This window comes from Halichondria panicea, chromosome 9, assembly GCF_963675165.1.
Source record: "Halichondria panicea chromosome 9, odHalPani1.1, whole genome shotgun sequence".
NCBI classification, from domain to species: Eukaryota; Metazoa; Porifera; class Demospongiae; order Suberitida; family Halichondriidae; genus Halichondria; species Halichondria panicea.
Genome location: NC_087385.1, coordinates 4,825,750 through 4,837,023, shown reverse-complemented (window position 1 = coordinate 4,837,023; position 11,274 = coordinate 4,825,750). Strand labels below are relative to the sequence as shown.

At 45.0% G+C, this 11,274-nt stretch overlaps 3 protein-coding genes across 3 annotated transcripts in view; 1 reads left to right on the top strand and 2 right to left on the bottom strand.

The window, feature by feature from the left end:
• Positions 1 to 6,424, top strand: part of LOC135341371 (endoplasmic reticulum mannosyl-oligosaccharide 1,2-alpha-mannosidase-like) — a 35,979-nt gene extending 29,555 nt beyond the window's left edge. Inside the window, exons 2-9 of the mRNA XM_064537901.1 lie at positions 3,820 to 3,893; positions 4,058 to 4,576; positions 4,756 to 4,944; positions 5,060 to 5,244; positions 5,394 to 5,517; positions 5,625 to 5,819; positions 5,880 to 5,990; positions 6,134 to 6,424. Coding sequence (XP_064393971.1) covers positions 3,828 to 3,893; positions 4,058 to 4,576; positions 4,756 to 4,944; positions 5,060 to 5,244; positions 5,394 to 5,517; positions 5,625 to 5,819; positions 5,880 to 5,990; positions 6,134 to 6,388 — 1,644 coding nt within the window. The 5' untranslated portion in view covers positions 3,820 to 3,827 and the 3' untranslated portion in view covers positions 6,389 to 6,424. The remainder of the gene's footprint in view (positions 1 to 3,819; positions 3,894 to 4,057; positions 4,577 to 4,755; positions 4,945 to 5,059; positions 5,245 to 5,393; positions 5,518 to 5,624; positions 5,820 to 5,879; positions 5,991 to 6,133) is intronic.
• Positions 225 to 3,754, bottom strand: LOC135341385 (transcriptional coactivator YAP1-like). The gene is made up of 3 exons (XM_064537916.1): positions 3,600 to 3,754; positions 3,025 to 3,422; positions 225 to 1,304 (listed from the first exon to the last, which is right to left on the bottom strand). The coding sequence occupies exons 2-3, from the start codon at positions 3,399 to 3,401 to the stop codon at positions 506 to 508; spliced, it is 1,176 nt and encodes a 391-aa protein (XP_064393986.1). The 5' UTR covers positions 3,402 to 3,422; positions 3,600 to 3,754; the 3' UTR covers positions 225 to 505.
• Positions 6,385 to 11,274, bottom strand: LOC135341362 (death-associated protein kinase 1-like). Its single transcript, XM_064537887.1, has 15 exons — positions 11,111 to 11,274; positions 10,847 to 10,939; positions 10,356 to 10,457; positions 10,176 to 10,289; positions 10,017 to 10,115; positions 9,844 to 9,951; positions 9,649 to 9,786; positions 9,505 to 9,588; positions 9,317 to 9,448; positions 8,969 to 9,244; positions 8,551 to 8,837; positions 8,352 to 8,472; positions 7,981 to 8,169; positions 6,937 to 7,836; positions 6,385 to 6,717 (listed from the first exon to the last, which is right to left on the bottom strand). The coding sequence occupies exons 1-15, from the start codon at positions 11,111 to 11,113 to the stop codon at positions 6,514 to 6,516; spliced, it is 2,850 nt and encodes a 949-aa protein (XP_064393957.1). The 5' UTR covers positions 11,114 to 11,274; the 3' UTR covers positions 6,385 to 6,513.

The following is an 11,274-nucleotide window of genomic DNA, read 5'->3' as shown; positions in this document are numbered from 1 at the left end:
AGAATTATCTGCTATAACGTGCAAGGATTAAAGGCGTGGCTTCTGGTAAGCAGTCGACGTCATTCCACAAACTGTGCTTTTTAGAGGCCATTACACAAAATATTAGTGCCTCGAAAATTTCGTCAATACGGTACTCAAATACCCACCCACGCATGTACTGTTTAATTGAAGTTCTCAACCAATTAATTCAAGTTGATCGGGAATCATGCACTTGATGCATAGTAAACATTATGTACATCATAATTATAATAATTATACATGTATATATACGTACACAACAATAAAATTGAAGATTGTTCAAGTACAACAAAATAAGGGCAACAGTTGAAAATGTGATCACAAAAATAGTGTTTGAAGCGTACAATTGTAAAGTGGATCTATTCTATGCAAAAAACAAAAACTATACGTACGCGTACGAATTGTACAAACATCATACAAGTCATGTTCAAACCATCATAGCTAAACTAAAAAGGGTGGTGGGTGGGTGGGTAGGGGGATATTTTAGCTACACCCAAGCCAAACGTTCCAGGTCTCCCTCCAATTGCTCGTGCATTGGTTGTTCATTAGACATCATATGCTGTGACTCAGGTAGTCCAGTGTCCACACCCAGTGAGTTCATGCCTTCATACTCAACCGTACGGTTCGGGGGAACGTGACCGCTGAAACTCGACTTGGACGATTGTACACTCGCTGAAACATCCATTCCTTCGTCAAACTCCATTGCCTCGGACTGATACGGAAGGCCAGGTGCCCCCAGGCCAGAATCGTGTGAGGCTTGTCGAACGTGTAGAGCAGAATCGTGAGACGCCTGTCGAACGTGACTGCTGGAGAGGTAAGGGTCACTGTAGAGAGTGGCCGGGACGCGGGGAGGTTCGTTTCCCCCTGCGGCCATGTTCTGTTGATACTGAATGTCGAACTGTCGAGGGTGCGGTACAAGTGAGTTGGGCTGTGGGTAGCCAGTGTACGGAGGCATTGGAAGGCCTCTGGACATGCCCGGGGCGTACGAGTGAGAGTGATGGTGTTGGGGGAGTGAGGGGTGGAACCAACTCGTTGTGCGATTCTTGTGATTGACATAATAGATTTCTCCTTCGGCCGTGAATGCTTTTTGCCAACCGTCGGGTAGAGGGGAAGCTTCGAGTGGTTGTTGCTGTTGATGAAACTGATGCTGCATGTGTTGTGATTGGTTCTGATGTGTGTAGGGAGGCATTGGGGGGAGGGGGTGTCCGGGGGGCATTTGAATCGACGGTCGCCCCCCTCGGCCCCCCTTGCGGGGGTCTTCCCAAGTTGTAGTCCGCGTGTTGTGACTGAAGGGAGACGAGGGAGACAGTCAAGTGTGGCAACAGTTTGTACATGTGAGTTGATACCACCTATCTAATCATTGCCTACCTTCCCCCATCTAATTAACTGCCACCCAAAAGTTAAGGAAGCACGAATGGAAGCAACAAGATATCTCTCATCTAGTCACATTACTTTGGATGATAAACAAAAGGTAGCTACATGTACTTTAACCAGGTTATAAATCACAGTACATAGCCATTGGGCAACTGGCCACTAGATTGGGTGTTGCTGGCTCACTGACAGACCACAATATTGTACACTTGAATGAGCAACCTTAATATGAAAGCAACACCTAGCGTCTGTGAGCTGCATGCAAGTCAATTAAAAGGTTCATCGATTATAATTGGTTTGACCCATTAAGTCATGGTAGTAAGTGAACAGCTCATCTTTCCGATGTTCTACTCTAGAGACAACTCCTACCTCCATGAGTAATGGGGGGGGAGTGAGATGAAAGGAAGCTTAACAGTAAACCGTTGTAACAGGTGACCACACTCAAGAGGGATATCGTACATGCCTCCTCCTAGTCTAACGTTTCATTGAACAAAGGATACCAACACAAAGATCTACAAATAAGCTAATGTAACCAAAGAACCTTGTCCAGAGCATAGAGGGGAGGGGCAACTATAGCTCAGCAAGCCATCACTGACAACATAGGCAAGTGTCGCTTGTACTTGGCTCTGTATGCATGTACTGATCAGCCCAGACAAATTTACTAAACTGAAACGAGCGGTAGTATGTGCACCGTAGGTCACTACCTACAAGTAACCATACAGGTACCTGGACATTAGAGGGGACACAAATTTGCCCTACAATGCATTAATGCACTTTCTGAATGGGATATCTTTAACAACAATGCCCCCTTTGAGGATTAACACAATAAGCCACCGGTGACTAAAACTCTATTTACTGCTTGGAGCTAAGATCAAAGTAGCCTAACCGCACCCTTTACAAACCACACCCTTTACGGACAAGATTTGGAACTCAATTAGTAACACAATAATGAAGTCTGGATAGCTAAGTAAACAGTGTAACAGGAGAAGTATAATTCCCATAGAAATACGAGCCCACTGCATACCATCCGCTACACAAGCCACTTAAAGTTCTTAAGTTCTCCAAAATAAGGTTGCTAACCTAAGTATCAACAGAGGACCCATAACTGTGGTGTGAAGTCTTCCCTCAGGAGCTAAGCACCATCATAAATAAGACACGCCCTCCAGTTGCACACATAGACACAACAAGGTGATCACTAGTGCAGTGGGGTCTGGTGGGATCTAGTACATACACACACAATCATTTGCACTGTCTACAGGTCACATGAAGCGTCTACAGGTCACATGAAGCGTTTAACCGTCCTGAGCCCATGCTTTGATAAAATCGAACACAAGTCTATTTATCACAAGTCTATTTATAACTGCAATGGGACGAGAGGCTTCAACACCATGCACCACAATTCATGCCTAATGCCTGCTACACAACCCATGACCCAGATATGTACCCAACACATTTACACTTCCAGGATGAAAGACTATCTGAAAATCGTAAATCTATAAACTTTAATCAACACATTAACTAGAAATCGGGAGTGAAGACCGAAGGGTATATACACCACACGGTGTTATTGACACAACAATAGCTAAGACAAACATTACAATGAAACAGAAGACTACAATGGATAGAAAAACTCACTCGATAAAGTAACTGATTCCGTCAGGGGTCTTGGCTGCCTCCCACCCGGACGGTATTGGCCCGAGGGATCCTTCCGAGAACTGCCGACTGTGGTCCATTCTAGCAGGCATGGAGAATGATCTCAAGTGTTCATTAGGCCCTGGGGGCGGGCCTACATTGATACTGGGGCCCAGACGGATCCCTGCGAGCTTGTCGGGGGCACTGGCGTCGTAGAATGACCTGGGTAGTTTTCTGTCGATCATGGGCTGTGTTTTGGGCTGGTCCTGTCGCGACACGAGTACTTCAAACAAGGCATCGAGATGATCTTTTGAGTTGGGTGCCTCTGATATCTGTACTGATTTCATATCAAGGTTAAGGCTGTCTTGTGGCGAGTCCATTTTGAGCTTTGTACGAGATATCTGAATAGAGAGAGAGTTCCCATTACTCTATGCAAGATACATATAATCAAGGGGACCTCACAAACATCTTATTCACAATCATGTTGGTAGCTAGCTAGCTACACATGTTCAAGCAATATGTGTGCATGCAAGAAAGCGTGCCTACAGCACACATGGTGAACTACATTAAAGTTTTACCTTCGTCAGTTGAAATAGCTTTGTTTTCTCTCAAAACATTCAGGTCCCCTCTATTGTGTGTGATCGATTGACAGTGTGTCTACTCCGTTGATCATCAAGCCAGACCACATAATTTGTGGTTTGCAATTCCCATGTGACGTGTTGCTCAGCCCTGCCCACTTAAGTTTAGTGGGCGTGGTGGAAGGTTTGGTTTCTCACCACACTGCACTAGCACTGTAGCTAGCTAAGATGAGGAAGAATACTGCTTCAACCAAGAGAACTCCTGTTAAGCCAAAGAGCCATCATCGTGGCAAGGTAAGATCATATAGATCTATTATTAAGTCAGCCTTGTTGTAAGCTGGGAATTACAGTTTTTCCATGATTTTGCCCACTGTGCAGTAGCATAGATCTATCAATTACAATGAGATAGCAGCTACAGTAATGTAGATCTCACTGCTTTATTGAATATGTGGCTGCAGGGAAAGAGTCAATCATGGCTGAACTCTTGGATTGCGATTGCCCTCCTGATGATTTTGGCCGCAGTCGCTTCGATGGCGTGGTTCAACCTCAACTCTAACCAGGAGAACAAACAATCAAAAGCAACAGTCAAAATCAGCAAGCCGAGTGTGGTCGGAGGTATGCAGCTGGGCCTGCCTCTGCAGTCTGAGCACACACCAAGACAGGAGGCTGTAGTGAAGGCATTCAACCATGCATGGAAGGCCTACAGGAAGTACGCCTGGGGCAAGGATGAGTTGAAACCAGTGTCAAAGAGCTCCAACCAATGGTTCAAACTCGGCCTAACTCTGATTGACTCCCTCGACACCATGTGGTTGATGGGTCTAACCAAACAGTTCAATGCTGCGAGGAGCTGGGTTGCTAATGAGATGGTGATTGCTCAAGATGTGGATGTCAATCTGTTTGAGACGACCATCAGAGTTCTGGGTGGCCTCCTCAGTACGTACCACCTCACAGGAGATAAGCTGTTCTTGGATCGTGCAGTGAGTTTGAAACACATTATTTTATACTCCAGGCACATACAATATACGTAATCATATGTAAACCGTAAATTTTGTATGTATGAGATCAGAATAGGCTTGTTTGTACTTGCACTTTCACACACGTGCAACATAAATTATTCCTATTTTCTAATTGTTGCTTATTGTCCTCTTGTGTGTAGATGGAGCTTGGTGATCGACTTCTCCCTTGTTTCAACACCAAATCTGCCGTACCATTCTCAGACATTAACCTGGCCACTGGGCGTGGTCACGCTCCAGAGTGGGGTCCGGACAGCTCCGTATCCGAGGTTTCCACCATACAGCTGGAGTTCAGAGACCTCACTATGCTCACTGGAAACAGCAAGTATCAGGTGTGCATATGCGTGGATGCATGCGTCCGTATACCCTTTGCAATCTAAACAGCTGTTCATAACTGTAGTCTTTATTTAGCGTTATCCCTCCTTCTATTCTCCTTACCATTTCCAGGCTGCTGTGGACAGGGTAATGGATAAGCTACAGTCACTACCAAAGAAGGACCACCTTGTGCCACTGTTTATCAATGCAGAGACGGGTCAGCTCCGCCCCGGGACTCTCTCTATGGGAGCACGGGCAGACACTTACTACGAGTATCTACTCAAACAGTGGGTACAATCTGGGCGAACAGAGAAGAGGTTTGTCTACATATTCTTGACATGTGTGGCTGCCACGGTGTCTCTCTATTCGTAATACTTTTACAGACACAGTACTTTCATTTTTGTAGACAAAATACTTTGACCCTTCAGACATTCTAATTTTATTGCTGTGTTTCTTGTGTTGGCAGGTTTCGTGACTGGTTTCTTCACTCTATGAGGGGAGTAGAGAAACACTTACTGCATCTCTCGGAACCGTCACACCTCACCTTCATCGGGGAGGAGCTGGCCTCTGGAGAGTTTTATGCCAAAATGGTATGTAAGTTTACGTTTTTGATCTTTAAAAATAGCATGTACATATCATACATTGTAGTGTCGTTGCTATCCTGTCTACTTGAACTATGTATGCAATCCACGTGCAGGATCACCTGGTGTGCTATTTACCGGGAACTCTGGTACTTGGCGTGCAGAATGGGCTGTCCAAGCGATTTACTAGTCTAGCGGAAAAACTAATGTATACCTGCTACAAGATGTATGAAACAATGCCCACAGGACTAAGCCCTGAGATTGCTCACTTCAATATCACAAAAACATCTAAAGAAGATATCTACATTAAGGTTGGTTCAGCAGTATAACTATTTGGATGGTTGATGACCTGTATTGTAAATGTTATGCAGCCTCTTGACCGTCATAATCTGCTACGACCAGAGACAGTTGAATCTCTGTTTTATCTCTATCGGTTCACAAAGGATGAGAAGTATCGAGACTGGGGCTGGAACATCTTTCAGGTACATAATATACACAGTATGTGTTTCACACTGAAAACCATAGCTTGCAGTCCCCCTCCCCCCCCCCCCCCCTACCAATTTGAAACCATAGTCCCCTGCTTCTCATGGTATTCTTTGGTGAGACATTTTTGTTTCTCACGCAGGCGTTTGAGCAGTACACAAAACTTGAAGATGGTGGCTACACCTCCATCAATAATGTCATGGACACTGAGAATGTTGGCTATAGAGACAAAATGGAGAGCTTCTTCCTGGGGGAAACTCTCAAGTATTTGTTCCTATTGTTCTCTGATGATCACTCTGTGATAGACCTCAATAGGTGGATCATAAACACCGAAGCTCATCCCTTACCAATATGGTCAGACTATTATTATGTCTATGACAATTCAACTAGAAATTAGTATAAATTTTGTTTGCTATGCGTACTACTACGAAAATCATGTTATATTAAATTCAAAAAAAGTTGTAATTATCACACAAAATACAGCACACACAAAAAATAACAATTTCAGCATTGTGGTGATGACTAGGACTTGGGGAGTCTTGCATCAACATAACGATAAGCGTCCATTCTATTAATGTCTTTGAGAGCATAGAGCAGCGACTGAATGTTCCACTTGGGCTTCTCTCCCCACTTGAGTAGTAGTAGGCGTGTTGACTCGGGTGACTTGCTCTCTAGCAGCTGGATGTACTGGCCCAGGTTGATGGCCTTCGCCAGACTCCTCCAGTCCTGCATTGGAGGGGGGGGGGGGTGAAACATACATTAACTCGAGAGCTAAAGTGATATTTTGTGTAACAAATACATGACAACATTTATGGTTACAGGCTCCGCTCTGCTGGTACAATGCATTGTGCACAATTGTGTACTGTAGGAAGGAAATTGACTATATATGCGCATGGGTATTCCCCCACCCACCTACCCTTACAATGCACACAGACCAACACGTACCTTTTCACCATCTTCAAGCAAGTCCTGAACCTTACAGATGACGTCTTCAGGTATGTAGGCAATCTTTGCCTGCCTCCCACTGTTCTGTTTCTGTAGGTTCTCGTCTCCAAAGAAGAGAAGGTCTCTGGCCGATTCATGACAGTTGGTGCTATGATTCACCACCTGTCCTCCGGTGCTCTCTGCAGCTATGACGTCGTTGATTCGATAACAATATGGCTGTTGATTGTGCGCTTCCAGATCTGCCACACTGAGAATATGCAGCTCTAGAAATATAGTGGGACAGGCAGCACGTATCAGCTTACTTACGACTCCATGAATTTGGTCCAGCAATTGGTTACAAGCAGTAGCGAAACCACCCATTGTCCGTCCAATCAAATCGATGGTTGTGCTGTATTCATTGATCTGCACCAATGCTTCAAACCCGCCATTTGTCACGATAAAGCTTCCCTTGTATAGTTTCACATCCTCTTGCTTGAGAATATTAGACACTTGCACTTGCAGTCGACAGAAGAACCCCGGGGGAAATGAGTCAGTATCGTCTGTACACTTCAGCCGTCTACCAGAATAAACGAAACCACGCCTACCCTCCCAGGCCTGAGTCGAGTCCACTGAGTCAGAGAGGAGAGACGGGAACTCCAACACCTCGCCACCATTCTTTAGCCGATGGCAAAGATCAAATTCCTGCAAAAGCTCAATGATGACAGGAATGTATTGCTGGTCGATATACTCGGAAAATTTTTGCTGTAGGACATCAATCGGGATTCGAGATGAACCAATTGATGCAATTTTTGATACTGCGAAGCTACCGGGAGCCAGAGCTTTCCCCAGAACATCTTGACAAAGCCAGCCAGGGTCGATAAACACGTGGTTAGTGAGAGCACCGTCTTGGAAATACACCAGCTGTAGCAAGTACACACTATTATTGCTGTACGTGCCAATGTTACGGCTCATTTTGTCTAGTTAGGATTGTAACTATGGTGAAACAATGAATATGATACACAGGCTCGATGATGTGTATCTTGTTTACATACGGTACTAACTCACCACTCCAGCATCAGCCAAAAGCTTGCAGATGAATCCCAACTGTCTCTCTGAGACGAGCCCGTTGATCTCCTCTCTGACCAGCTTCCTCATCTCGTTCCACGTGAGAACCTTCTGGTCGGAATTCTCCAGTCGAAGAGACTCAATCTTCCTAGCAACAAGCTCCACCACTCGAGGGTATTTAGGCTGGAGCTACACAGGAACAGAGTAGGATCAGTTATTGATACGAAGGACTAGGTGTGAAAAATTAGTTGGAAGACCTTTGGAGTTCAAGTTGGAACAAAGTATATGTATACTAGCATTGTGATTGAGGCATACTTTTTGTTAAGATCGAGATAACCATACATCACGACATGCAATTAGTAACAACTAACATCCAGTAGGTTAGATCGGCTTTCACAAAGGTGCTCTTTGAAGCGCCGTATCTCAGGAGAAACAGCTCTCAGACAGTTGAGTGGGTAGAGATGGGCTGACACATCCAAGTATTCTTCAAACCTGCAGCCAAATATCACACACTTATTAATACTACCAAGCTACACTAACGGTAACAGTGTGTAGAAGAGTGTGACTCACCTGTCCTTCAGTTCAGTGACGAGTTTCTGTGTGTTTTCCAGTGACTCTTGTTGTTTTTGCGGAGGTATCTGATCGTAATGGCTCCCCACAATCATGACCGGTACTGGCTGGAGCACCGTACCGTACATTGTCTCCTGGGTGACGGATTCTTCGCCTGTTTTGATCTTTCCCCGGAGAGATTTCTGTGTCCACGGTCGAACGGGGAGTTGGCGGGGAAATTCTCTCTTAAGACTGGGCATGGGGACAATATCCTTCTCAATGTCCGACGGTCCTTTCAGAAATGGTACCTGGAATGAGGATTCTAAAGTAAAGGAGATTCAACATGAGACATTTTCTATACCAAGTCATACACAACACTGGGCATGGAAAAGTTAGGGCACAGAAAAACATCTAGCAAGAAGACTACATAGTGTTTTACCTGTCCGAGGTTCCTGACCTTGATGAACCCCAACCAGCGCATCAGCTGTGCTCTTTGATCGTCCAGACTACTGGTCATGTCCACCAGTACAGCTATCACCGTGCTTTGGGTGGATATGAAGAAGTGGTGCGTGATGAAACTCTCAATTTGGCCGGCAAAGTCCCAAACGCTAAATAGATCTCTACCAGACAGCTGTAAGGAGGTCACCTCAATGCCAAACGTGCAGCGGTCGACATTATTCTCATCAGTTTCTTGGACATCCTTCCCCAGTAGTTGCTGCTCAAACAGGTGGATATTTTGTAAGTCAATTAAGTGATACACGAAAAAGGTCACTACTACTATATATACCTTCAGGTACGGTTTGCTCAAGGACTGCCTGAGGGCGGATTTGCCCACTCGAGGGTGGCCACAGATGCAGAACTTTATCCTGTCAAGGGTGGTCTTGTCCTCAGAGATATCTTGAACCCACTTCTCATATTCCTAAAACACACAAACGAATTATTCACACAGAGACAACTAAATGCAGGCTTAATTACCTTCCTGTATACTGAGAGAGTACCACGAAGTGCCATGTGTCCCCTAGCAGCTGCCACCTCCTCAGGTAGTTCATCACGACCCCTCTAATAGCGAAATAAGGGGCACAATCATTGCAACGGCTACTATATTAGGAGATCTCTTACATTGTCATTGAAGTTCACGATCCTCTTGTACCTAGCGGCAGGAGGGTAGGGCTTGTTGATGTGTCTCAGCCAATCCACCACATTTGTGTGGTTGTTGAGGGCAGCGGAATGCAGCAAGGTTGGCTCAACAAGCACTCTCTGAAAGATAGTCAAACTTATATTGTATTGTACGAAGGAAGTAAAGTATTATCCTACCTCGGTGATGACTGGAGGTGTCAGCTGTTGCTCCACGTAATCAAACATGTACTTGAGCACACTCAGGTGACCATACTCGGCAGCATAGTGACAGGGGGTTTTCCCCAGCTGCACAAGACAATAATATGCAAGCACAATCATACAAAGAGAGCATGTTTACAGGTTATCATTACCGCATTGATGACATCAGGTCGTGCCGAGCTTGCAATTAATTTCTTGCAAATCTCAAGATTCCCGTTTCTCGCAGCATGGTGAAGTGCAGTCCACTCCAGCTGCAGATACAACAACGTACTCAATATCAATACCCCTGTAGAGTAATGCGAGTGACTTACATTATCCTGAGCATTGATTTGATTCCCTTCATCCCCAACTCTTCGCAGCAACTCGTTTACCACGCGTTGTTGGTCAAACAAGCAGGCAATGTGGAGGCAGGTGTATCCGTAGATCTGTGATAAATAAACAATCCAATCTCAAGTCATGCATTGTTAAGAGCTCTAGGCATTTCAACTCACTCGATCTTTCAGGAAAATCTCGCAGTTGGAGAGACTGAGCATGTGACTGAGTATTGCATGGTGACCCAGAGCACAGGCGTAGTGTAGAATGCTCTGACCATTCTGGGGAAATGAACACACCAAGAGATTATTATCTATGGCACAATGTACTACAGCATATTGTACTAAGCACACAATGACTTCCACCACACACATATCCCAAGGGGGCAGTTACACATACATGTACGTGGTGCTTAATATGGTACATTTTTCTGGCCATCCATGCATGGACTATATAGGTACATGTATGTATGTACGTACGTGCACCTTGTATTACATTTACTTCAGTCCCTTGCTTTAGACAGATAAGAAGGTACTTCCCTCAGGGCAGACATGCACTACTCAGTATACTACTGCTAATGGTACATATAAATTATGCTAGTATACGAGTTCAATTCCCGCAGTCAGAATTATATTTATCCGTGTGAACACAATTATTCGTTGAGGCATACCTCATCGAGAGCGTTGACTCCACTGGGGTAGCGAGCCAGTAGCTCAATGAGGCCCTTCAGGTCTCCCTGCTGCACACAATTAAACAGCGGATCCTGGGGAAGTGTATGTGTATACACAATTATTTTGGAGCCAATAGTCAGTACAGTACAGGCTACTAGAGCTGCTAGACCTCCATTTAATATCTAGACCTCTAGCTCTACCCAATAATAAATTCTGTAGATTGTAATTGGGTCACCTCTGTGTGTGACTAGGTCATGCCTTACCATTGAAAGGAGTGAGCGTTGTTTGCAGACTGGCCTTCTCCGTACAGCTACAGCTAGCCAGCTATAGTATCTATGGCTAGGCTAGTTGTGTCTGTCTCAACTCACTGAAATCGAATGTAGTATAAGGGGGTTGGGTTAATAGATTCTTGGTGGGGGGTGGACAG

Coding starts and splice junctions, on each gene's coding strand:
- LOC135341362 (XM_064537887.1), bottom strand. Junction 10,290..10,355: donor AGATTTTCCTGAAAGATCGA/GTGAGTTGAAAT, acceptor TATTTATCACAG/ATCTACGGATACACCTGCCT. Junction 9,589..9,648: donor TCGTGAACTTCAATGACAAT/GTAAGAGATCTC, acceptor TTTCGCTATTAG/AGGGGTCGTGATGAACTACC.
- LOC135341385 (XM_064537916.1), bottom strand. CDS start 3,401: ATGGACTCGCCACAAGACAGCCTTAACCTTGATATGAAATCAGTACAG. Junction 1,305..3,024: donor GGAATCAGTTACTTTATCGA/GTGAGTTTTTCT, acceptor GTCTCCCTTCAG/TCACAACACGCGGACTACAA.